The sequence below is a fragment of the Xenopus tropicalis genome, chromosome 4 (genome assembly GCF_000004195.4).
Source record: "Xenopus tropicalis strain Nigerian chromosome 4, UCB_Xtro_10.0, whole genome shotgun sequence".
In the NCBI taxonomy this organism is placed as follows: domain Eukaryota; kingdom Metazoa; phylum Chordata; class Amphibia; order Anura; family Pipidae; genus Xenopus; species Xenopus tropicalis.
In genome coordinates, this window is record NC_030680.2 from 80,950,931 (window position 1) to 80,969,718 (window position 18,788).

Genomic DNA, 18,788 nt, shown 5'->3' on the forward strand with positions numbered 1-18,788 from the left:
CTTAATTATATTTTATAAAAACAACCAGTTTGTATTGTTCTAGCTCCTTCTTAAAGGAGAATGGAAACCCCCAAAGGGGTTTGCACTATATTGGGGGAAAATATACATTTAACATCAACCTTTCATTGACCTGGTTTATAGACTACTGTTCAGGGAGGTGGCACCCCAGCAAAAGGCTTTAGTGCTTAGCACATTAAAAGGTAAAAATCAAAGTGAATTCCTCTGAAACATGCTCGTTTGGTTAAAGTACAGGCACCAACGCTACAGGCTAATGTGGATTGGCACACACCTCGCTGCGTATAATTACATCACATGGGTTTCCCGCTTATTTTTGTAAACTCCGGGTACCTGGGAATGGGGGATACGACGACTTCTTCCAATTCGGGACTGTGTTCCTTGTCACCGCCTCAAGACGGTCGCCCACATTTTAATCTCGGATTGCTTAAGACGCCGTCTAGTAATGGGGCAACTAGCCACAAATTGTTTAAAAGCCCGCGCATGTCAGCGAGGCTGGTCTCTGACTCCTTGAGCAGCGCCATAATAAGTCCGGCCATAGCTGAAGCCGAGCAGCTCAGAGGTGGGTGAGAATGTTACGTGTGAACCCTGAATTACCTGTCATCTTATCTTTATTACATATATATAGGGTTAATTTGAGCGATGTAAAGTATGTCACAGTGCCAGTGTAACTTTTTTCTTATTTTTTTTTTCCATTAAAATAAAAATTGGAATACATTTAATATACATCACACATGATATGTGCACATTTGCCAACAGGACAGAAACCCATGGCAACCTATCATGGATTAACTTTTTCCTGTCAGCTGCAGGAAACCAAAAATGTATTTGGTTGCCATAGGTTACAGCCGAGGTGTATATTTGCTCAGTGTTGCTAAACAAGCCCAACACAGGTTTTTAGATTCAGCTCTTTACTACATAGTATTTGGTGAGATTTTAATAATCACTTGGGACAAGTAAAATGGGCATTTTTTTAAATTTGCAAAGTGTGAAGGATTTGGCCACAACTGAATGTGGACTTATTGGGGGGTGTTTAGAAATCTGCCTGGTAACACCCACTGGATCTCCTGTCCTATGCTATAGTTGTAGCCCTCACCCCACTAGCTATTGTAACCAGAGGAGCGATGGCACTTTTATAAAGGAGGGCCCTCTTCACTGCCACCTGCCAGAACACACAAGACCAGTTTGTATATGCAGTAACAATACTTAACCTGCTTAAAATAGTTTGGATGCATTGTACAGTTTACTTATGTATGTGATCTGGGGCTTCCTTAATATGTAAGGTCCTGTTGAGCCAAAATCCAAGTCATGCATATATTGTTTATATGTTTTTGTTGCCTATTTTTTTCTGGAGGTCTTTTTTCCTGGTTTTGCTACAACAGTTAAGGTGGCCATAATTTTCATCAAGCGTTTTTCTGCTTGCCGAAAATATCCGCCCTACGCCTCCTATATGTGCCTGCACCCGAATGAATGAGATACGCTTGGGTGCAGGCACATGTAGCCAGTATATGCATGAAAACGTGAGACTTTGCATTATCTCGCATTTTCATGCGCATGGGCGTCCGCAGAAAATTTTCCAAGGGGGGGCAAGTAAGCTAGCATCATCCTGCAACAGACAAATATATATATATATATATATATATATATATATATATATATAAATATATATTATTTTTTTTTTTTTGCAGGATGATACTAGGGGAGGCTAAAGATGGCCCATACACAGACTGACCTACAGCTAATGTGACACTTAGTGGATTCGCTGCTGGCGTAAAAAGTTAACCACCCAACACCTCTTGCTGTTCCCACTGACTCCCAGGGATACTGTACAAAAGTGGGGGTGGGGGTGCTTTTTTTTTTACCCTAAAATGTTTAGTATGTAAAAGTATTCATATGCGCACTTCTGTTAGGGGATCTGCAAACATTTGTGTTTGTGATCAGTTAGCTTTAAGGGGTAGTTCGCATTCGAATTCACTTTTATTTTTAAAGGTTTTTCAGTTATTTCGCTTTTTGTTCAGCAGCTCTCCATTTGGTATTTCAGCAGCTATCTGGTTGCTAGGGTCGTATTTACCCTAGCAACCAGGTAGTGGTTTAAACAAGAGATGGGAATATGAATAGTTAAGGGGCCTACTTGGAAAAATAAGTAATACAAAATTATAATAATAATAAAATTGTAGCCTCACAGAGCAATATTTTTTGGCCCCCATTTGAAATCTGTATAGAGGCAGAAGAGAAAGGCAAATTATTCAAAAAAATTAATTAGGAAGACCAATTGCAAAGTTGCTAGGAATAGGCCATTTTATAACATACTAAAAGTTAACTTAAAAGTGAACCACCCCTTTAGATGTGTTTATGTTAGTTTTATAGCAAGAAAGACTCCCCATTATATACAGTGAGATGCAGTCCTTATTTACAAAACCAGCACATTATATACAGTGAAACACAGTGGATACTGATGGCAGATATTCAGGCCCTGGCACTATAACACTGGCACTGATACACAACATTGGCTCCACTGTAACTTACTATAAATGAACAAAACAATGACAAAAAAAAAAATAGTAAGTGCAAAAAACAACAACAAATATACAAACACACAATGAGCTTTTTCAGAGGGAAAGAGTTAACTTACCCTCCTTCTGTTAGGGTAGGGGATAGATTATAAATTATTATAGATGTCAGGTCAGGCAAAAAACAATTTAATGTCAGCTAGTGATTCTTTAGAACTGTATAGTACCTGTGGGATGAAAACTGCAGCAAAAGTTGAGAGTTGGTTCTTAGGTAAAGTTACAGCTGCAGATTCATCTTTTCAGTCTTCATTTCTGTTTCCAGTTTGCAAAATCTCCCGATCCCTGTGTGCATCTGTGCTCTGATTGGTCAATTTTACTGTCTGTCAAGGAAGCTGTGCTCTGATTGGAGAATCCACAAGAAGAAAGATCCAATCGAAGCACAGCAAAACGGGCTTGAGGGGACAGTGCAGAAACCGAGTAAGGTTTTTTGGGTTTTTTTTTTGTTTTTTTTGCTACTTTTCCAGGGGGGGCAAGTGCCCCCTCTTGCCCCCTTCTGTGGACGCCCATGTTCATGCGTATATCGGCTACATGTGCCTGCACCCGAGCTTATCTCATTAATTCAGGTACAGGCACATGTTTAAACCAAAGCGCAAGGTATCTGGAGTGGGTTATACATTTCATTCACACTGAAAAATAGGCTAACACCTGTGTGTAAGAACCCTTAAAAAAGGAAGAACTATGCATATCATCACATCAGTGTCTTAAGTGCAATAGATTGTTTGTTAGGATTCTCAGTTTTTTCCTCAAATGTCCTAATGTTTATTTGTTTTTTTTTTTTGAAGATTGCTACTTTGCAGACAGGAGTTCATTTGCAGAAAATACTAGCATCTGTAACTTAACCTCAAGTAGTCATTCAATAAGATGCCCCAATGATTCAAATACAGGAAAAGCAAAAGGGAGTTTCTTCACAAAGCCTAAACTCAAAACTGCCTTAAATGGATTTTCAGGTATTCAGATTGCTTTCTTTAATGTATGGTCTATAAATGTAAAGTTCTAAAAAAAAACAAGTATAATATCTAATAATGTGCACTTAAAGCTAGCAAATCCAACTTTGTGCCGTAGCAAAATAAATAAAGTTACCTGTCAATACAAATATTGTAATTACCTAATACTATTTGACTGTACATGTTTAATCCTTAAGGGCTCTGGTACACGGGGAGATTAGTCACCCGTGACTCTCGAGGCAACTTCGGCGATTTCCGCAAATCACGCCGCCGCATATGTCATTCCACCGGCGATTTACATGTTCGCCGGTGGGATGTCATATCGGGGAGATTAGTAGCCAGCAGCAAGGGAGATTTGTCGCGGGCGACTAATCTCCCCGTGTGCCAGAGCCCTAAAGAGTTTGTTAGATAATAACTGAATCAGTGAAGGTACAACATATGTATGAATTCTCAAAATAATTACCTTGGTTCTGTTTTAACACATTAATACGAGCGTTCACTCTCAGGTCCTTGGAAGAGTTAGTGCAAAAAAATGGTGCTTTATTAAGTTTAACTGAAACATTAAAAATGTTGTCCTATATCAATCACTCCCTCTTAAAATACCATTTGAATTTTAGGCCAGAATGAAGTAGATGAGAAAAATATATCTCATAACTTTTTTCTATAGACATTTTCATGATCTTAAGAACAAGAAGTTAACCCCCCCACCCATTTTGCCACAGTTGTCTTTCAGATTTTTGGCTACATTTCAATGGAGTTTTTATGTAATAAGCAAGCTTTAAGCAGATGTAAATCATTAAAAATCTAAACCTTATAATGTTAATACAGCACACTATAGTATTGCATACAAAAGGTTATATCAAAATAAACTGAAAACCTTACATTAATGTTCAAATACAGGTATGGGATCCCTTATCCTTAGCTCCGAATTACGGAAAGCCTGTCTCCCATAGACCCCATTTTAATCAAATAATTCAGATTTTGAAAATTGACTTCCTTTTTCTCTGTAAAAATAAAACAGTGCTTTGAATTTGATCCCAACTAAGCTATAATTAATCCTTACTGGATGTAAAATAATCCTATTGGGTTTAATTAATGTTTTATTGATTTCTTAGTCGACTTAAGGTATGAAGATCCAAATTACAAAAAGACCTCTTATCGGAATACCCTTGGTCCCGAGCATTCTGGATAACAGGTCCTATACCTGTATTGCACTTCTGCACCATTTCCCTACTGTAGCTGCCATGTTTAAAACTTACCTAAGAAAGGAGAAATTCTCCCTTCCCGCTTGCAGCTACATCATTGCCTAGAAGAACAGACGTAGTTCCAGAATTGCCTGCGCTCGCCCCTTCAGTACATGATGTTAGGGTTAGCTAAAGCATGTGACCATCGCACATGGGCCTGAACTGGCAGGAATGCACTATGGGGCTTATTTATTAACTTTGGAGACAAACATCACCAGTGATGTTGAACATAGAAAACAAAAGCAAAGAACTGATTGGTTGCTAACTTGTAGGCGCCATTTTAATCTATTTGCTGATTGGTTGCTATGGGCAACAGTACCTGTGATGTTTGTCTCCATTGTTAATAAATAAGTCCCCTATGTGTGCACGCTGGATCCTGCCTGTAAGGCATGTGCAGTAGACACCTCTTTCATCATCCTGGTGAAGAGGAAGGAAAAACGACAAGTAAGCAGAGCTTCATGCTGAACCAGGAAATAGCTGATTTGAGCTGCAGTTTTGTGATTGTAATTTAAAAATGACAGTGAATATAGGAAGAAAGCTGTGTTATTATGGAGTAGTTTCAGTGATAAAAAGGTTTATTTATTCTTTAGTGTTAACAAAACTCATGTTGCTGGCAAACTAATGTTTTTTTTTTCCATAGCCTTAGTACGTGGTGCTCCATATTAAGAGAAGACTTCTTATCTGGAAAACTATGGTCTCAAGCATTCCAGTTCCTACTATTTTATATATTGTCCATGTCTTTTTTGTCTTCCACAACTCTTTACTCTGTAAAACACTGCAGGAGAGGATTGTACTGTTTTCCTTAAAGAGTATATTTTTTTATTTAAGAGACTGATTCTTTTTCACATTTTTCCTATATTCAAAAGCAGTTGCAGAATTCACAATACCAATCTTCAGTCCAGATAATAGTTATCCTTTTTTGTTTTTCTTTTGTATGTTTGACTGTTTTCCTGATATAATTAATATTGATGTTTCACCAATACCTGTGTTTTATTAGCCGACTGTCATAACCAATGGAGTTGATTTTGATATTCCGCTTATACTGCTAATAAATGTATCAACTAATGTAAAAAATTGTAACAGTTCAGTGTAAGCACCTAGATTACAGAGTTGCTGGACTGAAATACCAGGGCAATTTGCAAATATGTTTGCTTGATATTAATTGTATTCTAAAAGACTCCTGCTATATAAAGATATCCTATTCTATTTTAGAATCCTCATCCACAATATCAGCTCAGTCTTCTGCATCAGTCATTGTAGCTGTAGTAGAAGGAAGAGGACTTGCTAGAGGTGAAATAGGAATGGCTAGTCTAGATTTGAAAAATCCTGAAGTTGTGCTGTCTCAGTTTGCAGACAATACAATATATGTAAAGGTAAATGTGACACAAAGTATAAAAGTGATAATTTTTTCTGTGATGTAAGTGCAGTTTAAACATTGCTGTAGTAAACTTATTTACTTTTGATAACACATTGCAAGTCTCAATACATATATATTAATAGACAAGGTTCTATTAATTCTTGGTTTGTTTTTTTAAATATATGATAATTTGTTGTTAAATGCAGCAGTTAACAATATGTCAATAAAGGTTTTTATGTATAATTATGATAATTATCTAGAAGTAGTTGGTTAAAGGCAAGGCAATTGGACTTTAATTTTTGTAAATCATTTGAAAAAAATGAAACTGAATAAATATGTGTATATAAATCAATACACAAAACTAGGGGCCTAAAATATCCTCTTTCTAAGAGATACAATTTCTAAAAGTTACATTTGATAGCAATATACTTCCATTTCCATAAGAGTAACAGATATACAGATAAGTAACATTTATTTATTATAACAGGTCTGTTAAAGGGCACCTATCAGGAAAAAAATATTTCCCCCACTAGGGGGAATAATACATATATATATATACTGTACCTCCTGCCGGTGCTTTGCCTTCAGCACTGGGGGGATCACTATACTAATAATTGTTTATTGTTGATTGAAGGTTGTGGGTTCCTACACTGGTATAATGGTAAATGTTGTGTATTACCTAAATCTGAAGTTCAAAGTTAGGATAGGATGGGACCTTCATAAGAAATCATCTCTTCAAATATTGTAGGTAAATAACATATTTTCAAATATTGTAGGTAATTACAAAACTTAAGATTCTGACACCTCTTGAAATATTGATGCCAAATACTGCTTGTGATAGTGGCACTGCAAGTAAATTGTTTCTTCTTATAGCGGAAAATTTCAAGGTAATTCTTATGTATTTTTTATTTTTTTACATCTTAAAAAATTATGAATGTATATTTGAGTATACCTGTTTGTACCTATTCCTTTCACTTTAAACTAAAACATATATTTTTTAGAAGCCCTACAGCAAGATATATTCCAAAGGTATAAATAACATTTTAGGATGGTGGTGGATAGTTGCGACAGGTGTAGCTAGGTCAACTGAAAAACGTAAACTGGGTATTCTACTGTAAATTCCTTATATTACAAGCAAGAAGCAAATTTGCTCCTGTAATGTTTTAGCTGTATTTGTTGAACAAAAATACTTTATCATAGTTCCTTTACCCTAGAGGCACATGTTAAGTCTTAAGTTTTTTCCTACACTTTACTAATGGAGCTACAGTTTTACCAACACATAGTACTGACTTGTATTATTTTAAAGTAGATAAAGTACACTTTATCACCCTACGTGTAATAGGATTACGTTTTTATTTTATATAAGTTCATAATAATGCTTACCTTTTACTGTCTGTGCTACTTAACATAATGTGCTGAATTGGCTCTGCCACATTTTTGGTTGTCCTCCCCTCTCCTAGAGTCCCGACGTACAAAATATATGTATATTTTTGGTGCAAACTACTAAGAAATGCCATTTTATTTCAGGGGTGTTCCCTTGCACTGGCAAAGCTATAGAGGAAGCAGACCACCGCTATCCCACCTGCGGCCAGGGAGAGGGGGAAGTAGGTGGGCAGGGATTTCCAGGGAGGGAACCATCAAGTTACACCACTGTTCCATTGACAAGGATTATTGGAGCCAATACATATTTTTTTATTCCAAACCTTTCCCTTCCTGGATCTTCCAATGTAATGTAAAACAATGGCATATCAATATCAATGGCATATGATAATCTAATGAAAGTCTTGGGGGTTTAGAGAGCTTTTTTTTTTTTTTATAAAATTTCTCTGGAGCACCCCGACCAGATATTGAAGTTTAATTAAGGGAAGAATTTTGTCAACTAAATGATGCCAAATCAAAGTAGTAGGAAGGAATGGACCAATCCAGTGTACAAAATAGTTTTACCAAAGTTTAACTTTGGGGTCCATCATCCTTTTCCAATTGAGATCAAAACCTCTGGCTTATAACTGGTAATTATTTAGAAGGACCAGAACAAATGAAAGAAGTCTTCCCCAGTCTCGTTACATGTCTTTTAGCTCTCCGTAGCTAGCCTGCCAATCTTAGCAAGTTTAACTGGTAATGCAATACATGCAACTGTGAGTCTATGTAATGCATAAACTAAGATGCCCTATAAATTAAGCCTCCCAAATTGTAAATGGAAAGCATGTTACAACTGAAAATAAGTTGTTTGGGAAAAGTTGCCTACAATTATGTTGCACATAAACAGAGCCATCTAGTGGCCTAAAATGTATCAACACTTGTTTAGCACAAAATAGTAATATTGATAAAAACACAGAAAAATAAGTAAATTTTCTGGCAGGTCATGTCAGTGGTCTACAAATTATGATATCTGTCTTGAGAAGAACTATATTACTAAAGCTCACATGGGGGGGCCGCATCAATAGTTAAAAAAATGCAAATTCAGCCCTACTTTAAACAGCTGGTTTCAGAAGCCAGAGCCAGACGTGCAGAGAACAGCCAAAACATTGCTTTCAGTAGTAAATACATTTACAACAACCACAATTATTTAATATATATTGTAAGGTAGCTTAAAATTAATTTTTTTTGTAAAAAGTAGCTCTTGATTGGAAGGTCCCTTTTAAAATTACCAGATACCCTGATAAAGTACAACCTGAGCCAAGTTTTTAATTTTGCCTCATTGTAAAAATGTCTCTTAGGCTAGAAATGCTAAACCATAAATTTTGGGATTGTGTAACCACCAAAGGTTACCACAGGAGTGGTACTGTCTGCCCTCTCCATCATCTTTTCTACTGATTCAAAGATCATGCCTTGAGCTGCTGTAAGTTACATGAGTTTAATTACTGACTTACAGTATATATACAGTTTAAAATGTAAAAACTACAAGGCTGGTTATTTCAGATTTACATTACATGAAATCATAGCAATCAGTGCATTCTGAAGCAGAACTGATGAATAATCAGCCCTATTGCATTAGCTTCTGTGACAGATGAAACCTCATCAGGAATCATTGGGTTTCTGATGATTTAAAGGAGAAGGAAAGGCTAGTAAAGAGTTAATCTCAAGCTGCAGGCATACCTCCAGTTGTCTCAATAGTGCACTTAAGTCTCCCCATATTTCACCTGTTCAGAAGATCTGAAGCCAAACAGGAAGAAAAAATGCTGAGCTGTGTAAAGAAAGTTCCCAAAATGCCTCACTCCTGCACAGACACCCAGACCAAACTTAACATGCTCAGTTATTTAGACTGAGTCAGCTTCCTGCTGATTGGCTCAGATCCACATTCCTAAGGGGGGGAGTAAGTTCTTTGCATTCTTGAGGGAGGGGGGAGCAGGAGAGAGAAGAAAGCTGCGTGTCTCTGGCACAGGAATTACAGACACAACTTATCTTTTTTCAGAGAAGTCAGTGCAGCGTTTCTGTGAGTGCTTATGGCTGTATTTACATAGACCTTTCTGATAAAGCTTACTTAGTTTTTACCTTTCTTTCTCCTTTAAAGGAGAACTATACCCTCGACCAATCTACTATAAAAATATACTGCATAGAACAGTTCATATGTAAAACCCTGCTTCACCTAATTAAAAAATATACCTTTTTAATAGTATGTGCCATTGGGTAATCCTAAATAGAAAATTCCCATTTTATGTACTAAGGGACACCCCCTGGGATCATACTATTCATAATGCACACAAACATACGAAGGGCACACACACATACATGTTAGGTCACATCAGCCAATTAAAGGGCAAAGTTATGTCTTTTACTCCCATGCTTCTTTCTGTTACAGTTAGGGATGAATTATTTCTGGTCAGGTGATCTCTAAAAGGAGCACACAGAGCATCACAAAATGTTGGCTCATGGTAAAAGATGTAAAAGGGCAATATTTACATATATATATATTCCCATTTGGTAAGATTCTTTAATAGGCCACTGAATATGATATAAACCATGTCGGTTAAGTATTCATTCTGGGCAGAGCTGTGGAGTCAGAAGCAATTTGGGTAGTTGGAGTCTCAAAAATGTACCAACTCCTAATATATTTAAAACTGTAATGAAAATGCATACAATATATTACTATGGTGGCTCAGTGAGAAGCACTTCTGCCATGCAGTGCTGGGGTCCTGAGTTCAATCCCAGCCAGGGCACTATCTGCGAGGTTTGTATGTTCTCCCTGTGTCTGTGTGGGTTTCCTCTGGGTACTTCAATTTCCTCTCACATTCCAAAAGCATACAGGCAGATTATTTACTTTAGTCGGGGATACCGACTATGTAAAATAGTAAAATGTACCTAATCCAGGATTCAGTTCGGGATTCGACCGAAAATTGGCCTTTTTCGGCAGAATTCGGATTTGGTCAAACCCCTGTTCCTGGCCGTACTGAATCTGAATCCTTAAAATCCTTAAAAGTGACTTCTGATATGCTTTGACTTAGCATAAAAATATATTTTATTATTACAATTTTAGAAAAATTATAGTTCCCCTTTAAGCATATATATTATACATTAGTCCTGGGCTGAGCCACAGAATATTTAAATTTAACATCCACAGCTGTATCTTTTGGAGAAAAGGAGTTATATAATAACCAGTGTCTTTTATACTGGTTATTACCAATCATTTCAAAACCTCTTGGTTATTGCTTTTAAAAGTAAAATGTGTACACAACTACTTGCTTATTGGACATTTAACTTATAAAACATTTTCTATCTTTGTAGGATGTGTCCTTTACAGCCGTACAAAGAAAGTATTTCAATGAAACAAAAGGTTTGGAGTATATTGAACGTTTGTGTGTATCGGAATTCAGTTCTGTCCTCATGGAAGTTCAGTCCAAGTATGCTTCAGCAAAAAGATTTTTTACCTGTTCCAAATGCAATTTTTTGAAATTTATGGTTGCATGTTATTATCATAAAGTCACGTATCTGCTATTAATGTGTTCTGTTTTTTTATACATAAAATTATTTGTTGTAGAAAGGATAATATAAATCATTGGGTAATCCTGCCTGGTAAATTATATAAATTCTCCAGTTTATAGACTACAGATGTCCATATTTGCACAGATTAAATCATATGTATCAAAAGTTTGGTACATGTGTTTATGATGCCCACTGATTCTGACAAATATCCATGTACTATATATATCAGTTGGTTGGGGCTAGGGCAGGTTTGGAAATATCATGTGCTCATGTGCCATGTCACCCACTGCATGGAGCATCGGCAATTGAGAATATGAAGAGGAACCACAACCTATTGTACAAAACAAATTCTGTTGTGATCTTCTTCAGGGAAGCTTTAAGAACATTTAAATACTTATTGCACAAAAAAGTAACATAAATCATCCTGTTGAGAGTAGCACTCTAATGTTATGAATAATTTTCCTCCTTGTATGTTACATTTATATATATTTATTTTCATGAACATTTAAACAAACAGGACTTTCCTGTCAGGTTATCTACGGATTTTAGCTCTGAGAGTGTACACTTCTTGAATCTTATTATCCGAGACAGTGATAGACTTATTACTAGTTTGTTAAGAAACAGACCCATTGGAATAACTTACTTACTACCTCATGCCTTTATGTCCAGGGGAGTTCCTTAGAGTCAACTGGAATAATCTTGCTCTTGCTCCCCCTCCTTCTCTCTCCTCCCCATCCCTCTTTCCCTCCCTGCTGTAATCTGAGCCCAGAGCTACCAGCCAGCAGGAAGAGGTACAGGCAGGAGGAGAAGGAAGTGACATCACAGCTAATATGGCAGCTGCTTTCTTAAATACAGAGAGTGCTTCCAAGGCTGTTTACTCTGGTATGGTAAAGTATTCTACAGAATAATTATTGTATTCCAACTTGCACTATTGTGGCTAATCTATTGGGAGTAAACAGTGTCAGTAGCTTTCCTTCTCGTTGAAAGTTTACACTTCTTCATATTCTTAAAAACCATACAGAAGCCTTCCAAGAGATCATATAGGACATAATTCAGACAGGACTTCTTTGCCTGGGGACGAAACCATTGCCTATAGATGTGGAAAAAACTGGGGGCAGTGTCAATACTACAAGCATTAACCATTGGCCACTGGTGAGACTGAGCCATCGATTACTGGCTCAGGAACACATGCAGGCGTCCATTATAAACAGTGAACTAAGGCGTCCATTATAAACAGTGAACTAAGGCACTGTATCTAAAATATTAAATCAGTGCTTTTGTTTGCTGTTAATGATGGATGTCTCAATGTACTCCAAGCAGGAGTGTAGTACATGCTTGCATCCAACTGGACAAAACAGGATCAAGTACTCTCACAGACTGATAGTGAGAGTATTTTTGTCTGAAGGGAAAATGAAGTAGTTTGATGTGTACCCGGAACCCCCTTTCAAGAACAAAAAGTTTCTAGAACATTTAAAGAAGTAGATTAAAATTCTTTTTTTCAAAACTACACTAATTTACGAAATACTTCACAGTGTTGTTATTTAAACATAGACTCTTTGAAAAAAATTTACCATGTTCAGTGATACCGAGTAAAAATAAGCTTTACACCACATAAAATTAAACATAAATGCATCAGATCAGGAAAAACAATTCTGTCGCTAGGACAGAGTTAATTATTAAATATGCTTTAACTTCTTTGTTCCTTCATCATAGTATGGTAGTGCCATAGATAAATAATATATATTTAATTTATTTACATTTTTAGATATTATTGTTTAGCTGCTGTTGCTGCTTTGCTGAAATATGTTGAATATATTCAGAATACAGTGTATGCTCCGAAATCTCTCAAGATTTGTTTCCAAGGAAGTGAAAAGACTGCAATGATAGATTCTGTATCTGCCCAAAACCTTGAACTCTTGGTTAACAAGCGGGATTCCAGGTATGCATTATCAAATCTGAGTATGCATCACATGAATATTGAATTTGCTGACTTAAAGGTGTTTATTTTTATTTTCTTGTGAAATTTGTTACAGTTAGGTGGAATCCTATAATTTATCAATTGTATGTGTCTATTTTTTTTCTTAAAAGAAAAACAAAATGTGTATGGGAATTTCTGTCTCTATCTCTTTATATATATATATATATGTGTGACAAAACAATTCTATTTAACGTGTAAAGAAATACTGCCATGGGAAAACATTGGGTTTTTTTTCAAAACGCATCAGTTAATAGAGCTTTTCCAGCAGAATCCTGCATTGAAATACATTTTTTAAAAGTGCAAACACATTTTTTTATATTTAATTTCGAAAATTACACATGGGGCTAGCCATATACTTCCTTTTTCAGGGCCCCACAGCCATGTGACTTGTGCTGTGATAGCACACCAACCCCCCCCCCCCCCTTCTCCCCCAGCAGCCAATCAGCAAAACAGTGGAAATGTAGCAAGAGCAGCTACCTGACACCTGTACTGCTAAAATTGGTAGATGTCAGAATAGCACTCAATAGTAACAAAACCAGGTCCACCTCCTGTTACATTGATTATAATTGTTGTTTAACAGGTTTAAGGTTTCATGTAATTAGTGTTTGATTACGTTTCTCGTAACTAATTTTTTTTTTACAAATACCACCACTACAAAGCTAAAAGAAATGTGAACAAAAACATACATAAACAGAGGAAAAGTCTCACAAGAATATATGCAATTCTTACATGTAGCCCTTTTATATGTATATTACAGCAAAATGTATTTATGTGTTGTAATAAACAGAATATATGCAATTCTTACATGTAGCCCTTTTATATGTTTATTATAGCAAAATGTATTTATTTATTTACAGATGCACTTTATAGTGTCACGGTTTTGTCTGCCAGAGGTTCAGTTGAGGTTTCATTTATTCATTTTAAGGGTGATGGGACATGGGGAGATTAGTTGCCTAAAATAAATCTGTGCTACCACGGGCAAGTAATCTCCTAAAAAACATACATGTTGCTTAATCGGCTGAAGTTTCTTTGCAAGGAAACTTTGGGCGACTTTGGAAAAACAAAGCAATGCATATGTTTTTCCACAACCGATATACATCACTGGCGGTGGGAAAGCATTTTCGGAAGATAAGTCACCCACGGTAGAGCAGATTTATCACAGAAGACTAATCTGCCTATGTGCCATCACCCTAAAAGTTCATTGTTTTGTTTGATCTCCCTTAAAGTAGAAGGAAAGGCTAAGTCACTAGGGGGTGCCAAAATGTTAGGCACCACCCAGTGACTTTAATCGCTTACCTTTTATGGCTGGTGCTCCTGTGAGAAGAAAACTGCACCAGCCTGCGAGTGAGGGTCTCCTCTTCCTTCTTCTGTCTTCACGCGCTTGCGCGTGCAGTAGATTGAAAAGCAAAAAAACAGTATCCGTTTACAGGGTCACTACAGTAACATTAACAATGTATTTAGAGTTTTTTTTCTGGACTTTTTGGCTAATTCTCATTTTCCTCTATATTTGTAACAGGGTTTTTTTTTTTAAATGTGTTTTTAAAGGAATGACCATACCCTATTTGGAGTTCTGAATTATACTAAAACTTCAGGTGGAAGCCGGAGACTTAGGTCAAATATTTTAGAACCACTTGTTGACCTTAAGACCATTAATACAAGACTTGACTGTGTTCAAGAATTTCTTCAGGATGAAGAACTGTTTTTTAGTCTTCAGTCAGGTAATGTATGTTCCATTTGTTTTAATGTAATAAATTCAAATTATCTTAGTATGCAGCAGAATTAAACCATTTTCATTTTTTGACTTGGGGTCAAAAAGAGGACAACCTTTTTCAACGTCTGTAACAAGATAAATGAATCTAAATGCCTAAAAACAATATTTTCCATAGTATAGATAAATACAGTGGCTTGCAAAAGTATTTGGCCCCCTTGAACTTTTCCACATTTTGTCACATTACAGCCACAAACATGAATCAATTTTATTGGAATTCCACATGAAAGACCAATACAAAGTGGTGTACACGTGAGAAGTGGAACGAAAATCATACATGATTCCAAACATTTTTTACAAATATATAACTGCAAAGTGGGGTGTGCGTAATTATTCAGCCCCCTTTGGTCTGAGTGCAGTCAGTTGCCCATAGACATTGCCTGATGAGTGCTAATGACTAAATAGAGTGCACCTGTGTGTAATCTAATGTCAGTACAAATACAGCTGCTCTGTGACGGCCTCAGAGGTTGTCTAAGAGAATATTGGGAGCAACAACACAATGAAGTCCAAAGAACACACCAGACAGGTCAGGGATAAAGTTATTGAGAAATTTAAAGCAGGCTTAGGCTACAAAAAGATTTCCAAAGCCTTGAACATCCCACGGAGCACTGTTCAAGCGATCATTCAGAGATGGAAGGAGTATTGCACAACTGTAAACCTACCAAGACAAGGCCGTCCACCTAAACTCACAGGCCGAACAAGGAGAGCGCTGATCAGAAATGCAGCCAAGAGGCCCATGGTGACTCTGGACGAGCTGCAGAGATCTACAGCTCTGGTGGGGGAATCTGTCCATAGGACAACTATTAGTCGTGCACTGCAGAAAGTTGGCCTTTATGGAAGAGTGGCAAGAAGAAAGCTATTGTTAACAGAAAACCATAAGAAGTCCCATTTGCAGTTTGCCACAAGCCATGTGGGGGACACAGCAAACATGTGGAAGAAGGTGCTCTGGTCAGATGAGACCAAAATGGAACTTTTTGGCCAAAATGCAAAACGCTATGTGTGGCGGAAAACTAACACTGCACATCACTGTGAACACACCATCCCCACTGTCAAATATGGTGGTGGCAGCATCATGCTCTGGGGGTGCTTCTCTTCAGGGACAGGGAAGCTGGTCAGAGTTGATGGGAAGATGGATGGAGCCAAATACAGGGCAATCTTGGAAGAAAACCTCTTGGAGTCTGCAAAAGACTTGAGACTGGGGCGGAGGTTCACCTTCCAGCAGGACAACGACCCTAAACATAAAGCCAGGGCAACAATGGAATGGTTTAAAACAAAGCATATCCATGTGTTAGAATGGCCCAGTCAAAGTCCAGATCTAAATCCAATCGAGAATCTGTGGCAAGATCTGGAAAACTGCTGTTGACAAACGCTGTCCATCTAATCTGACTGAGCTGGAGCTGTTTTGCAAAGAATAATGGGGAAGGATTCCAGTCTTTAGATGTGCAAAGCTGGTAGAGACATACCCTAAAAGACTGGCAGCTGGAATTGCAGCAAAAGGTGGTTCTACAAAGTATTGACTCAGGGGGCTGAATAATTACGCACACCCCACTTTGCAGTTATTTATTTGTAAAAAATGTTTGGAATCATGTATGATTTCCGTTCCACTTCTCACGTGTACACCACTTTGTATTGGTCTTTCACGTGGAATTCCAATAAAATTGATTCATGTTTGTGGCTGTAATGTGACAAAATGTGAAAACGTTCAAGGGGGCCGAATACTTTTGCGAGCCACTGTATATAACAAACAATTTATATGGAAGAAAGTACTGATTTGGAGAGACCTATGTCTTCCATCAGCACCAAATATGTACATTTTTATTTTATATAAACTTATCTTATGGATATAAGAAACTATCTTATATTTTTCTTAAAAATATTCTGTTTCTGTTTATTACAAAGTTACATAGTAGGTTAGATTAAAAAGTACAAACGTCAATTATATTTTTTTTCTAAATGAAACCTGCCTAGCTGCTAGTCAGTTCATCAGAAGGTAAAAAAAACAAAAGCCTCTCCAATATGCTACAGAGGAAAAAAAATCCTTTCTGACTTATCAGGGCAGTTGGACCAATCTCTGGATAAACTTTGTGCTAAGAATTAAATTCAGTAACCCTGTATTTTATTGTTGTATTATAATTCTTTATCAATAATGTTTTTCTCCAAATAACATACATTTAAGTGCCCCTAACTGTATTATATTTCAGTTCTTTCTAGGTTTTTGGATACAGAAAATCTCCTCTCCAATCTTATTCAGATTCCAAAGCAAGACACAGTAAGTTGTACTTTTACTATAAATTGATAGTTGTACAGACCCAAACTACTGTACTTTGTAGTGATCTGACTGGTCACCCAGTGGACCGCTCAGATGCACTGATATATTAGTGCAATTTTGAACCTCCAGATGTGGAGTTCATCACCATACCATGACCCAGAAGTCAGGTTGTATATAGAAAACTTTACATGAAAGAGGTATTGACATGAAAGTAGCACAAAGCTGGGATACTTTTTATTTTTACAAAATACTATGCAAATTTTAACACCAATGAGATATAAAACTGTCCACTGACACAGCAACAGATTGTTTTCCCTGTCCAATAATTGATTCTTCTTCTACCACCACCTCCTCACTGGACTTCAATGCAATCCTATTTGAATCTAAACTAGACTAGTTATTCCTGAGATTAATTTATTCTTTTAATAATTTTTATTCAGAGCTAGCTTCCTTGACACACTTCTCACTTCACCTGATTCTAATTGCGATCCAGTAACCTATCTTGTAATTTTCTTCTCTTGAATCTACAACCCAGTAGGATTGTTTTGCCTTCAATAAGGATTAAATGTATTTAAATTGGGATTATGTACAAGGTACTGTTTTATTATTACAAAGAAAAACAAAATCCATTTAAAAACATTTAATTACTTAATTAAAAGAGAGTCTATGGCAAATGGCCTTCGCGTAGGAGCTTTTTGGATTTCGGGTTTCCAGATAACGTCTTATACCTGTATAAGAAATTCATTGAGACTTTTTTTAAACTGTTAGTTCTCTTGTGACCTGTGTTTTTATCTAATGTACCTTATTGTGCTGGGTAAAATATATTATGCCTATTACCTTGATAATTTGTCAGATTCAGAAGGTCAAAATTAGATTAATTTTGGCCATATTATTTATACTAAGGGCATTACTTCCTCTTAAAATACCAAATTAGACTAAGGCACAGTTATTTCTAGAGACCATTAATGCAAATCAGTGTTCAAAAACTTTTATTCTTATCTTCCTTCATGTAATGGTCCTTCATGTAATTAAAAAGAACAAATCAATCATTTGAACAATATTTGAGGTTCTTTATCAAGACAGTTTGTCCTTTTCGGGGTAGTATTAGCTCACAGTTTGTGCTATCATGTGTATTTAGTACATTGTCGCATATGCATTATTGTGTGTCTGTGGAAACCATAAACCATTAAGTTTAGGTGCACTAAACATTTAAATATTTAGTAACAAATGTTTACTGCCAGGCCATTGATTATTTTCAGTAATGTTGGAATGGTTAAATGGCAGTCAACAGAAAAGGCTCATGGCAGGTAACAAATAGAGCTGGCATAGAAGGAACAGTAACACAGAAAAAAACTTTGGAAAGAAAACAATACTTTATATAAATAAGTTAAAAATGCACAGGCTACATAGCAGAAAACAGGTAAGCTCTGTAGAATACAATGGAGTTTTACAGAGGTTATATGTTATCTGCTATGCAACCTATGCAATTTATCCCAATTTTAATTTGAATAGTTACCTGCATTGCTACAAAGCAGTTTTGTTTATATAAACTAATAGTGGTCTTTCTGAAGCAAACACAAACATTTTACCATTACTTTGTTACATTCTAGTTTTTTTTTTTGTTACTGTTTCTTCGAGTCTAAAAGATGCCACAGGAAAATTTGAGTGGAGATGACTAAAAGCTGGGATACTATATAGCCAGTCACAGGATCAAATTAATCAA

General features: G+C 36.5%; 1 protein-coding gene across 3 annotated transcripts in view; it reads left to right on the plus strand.

Moving 5' to 3' along the window:
• The first annotated feature begins 309 nt into the window (after nt 1-309).
• Nucleotides 310-18,788, plus strand: part of msh4 (mutS homolog 4) — a 57,542-nt gene continuing 39,063 nt past the window's right edge. For all 3 annotated transcript variants that reach the window (XM_031900873.1, XM_031900874.1, XM_031900875.1), the window contains exons 1-8: nt 310-577; nt 3,368-3,532; nt 5,986-6,146; nt 6,907-7,017; nt 10,853-10,968; nt 12,816-12,989; nt 14,574-14,746; nt 16,998-17,065. In XM_031900873.1, coding sequence (XP_031756733.1) covers nt 313-577; nt 3,368-3,532; nt 5,986-6,146; nt 6,907-7,017; nt 10,853-10,968; nt 12,816-12,989; nt 14,574-14,746; nt 16,998-17,065 — 1,233 coding nt within the window. In that variant the 5' untranslated portion in view covers nt 310-312. The remainder of the gene's footprint in view (nt 578-3,367; nt 3,533-5,985; nt 6,147-6,906; nt 7,018-10,852; nt 10,969-12,815; nt 12,990-14,573; nt 14,747-16,997; nt 17,066-18,788) is intronic.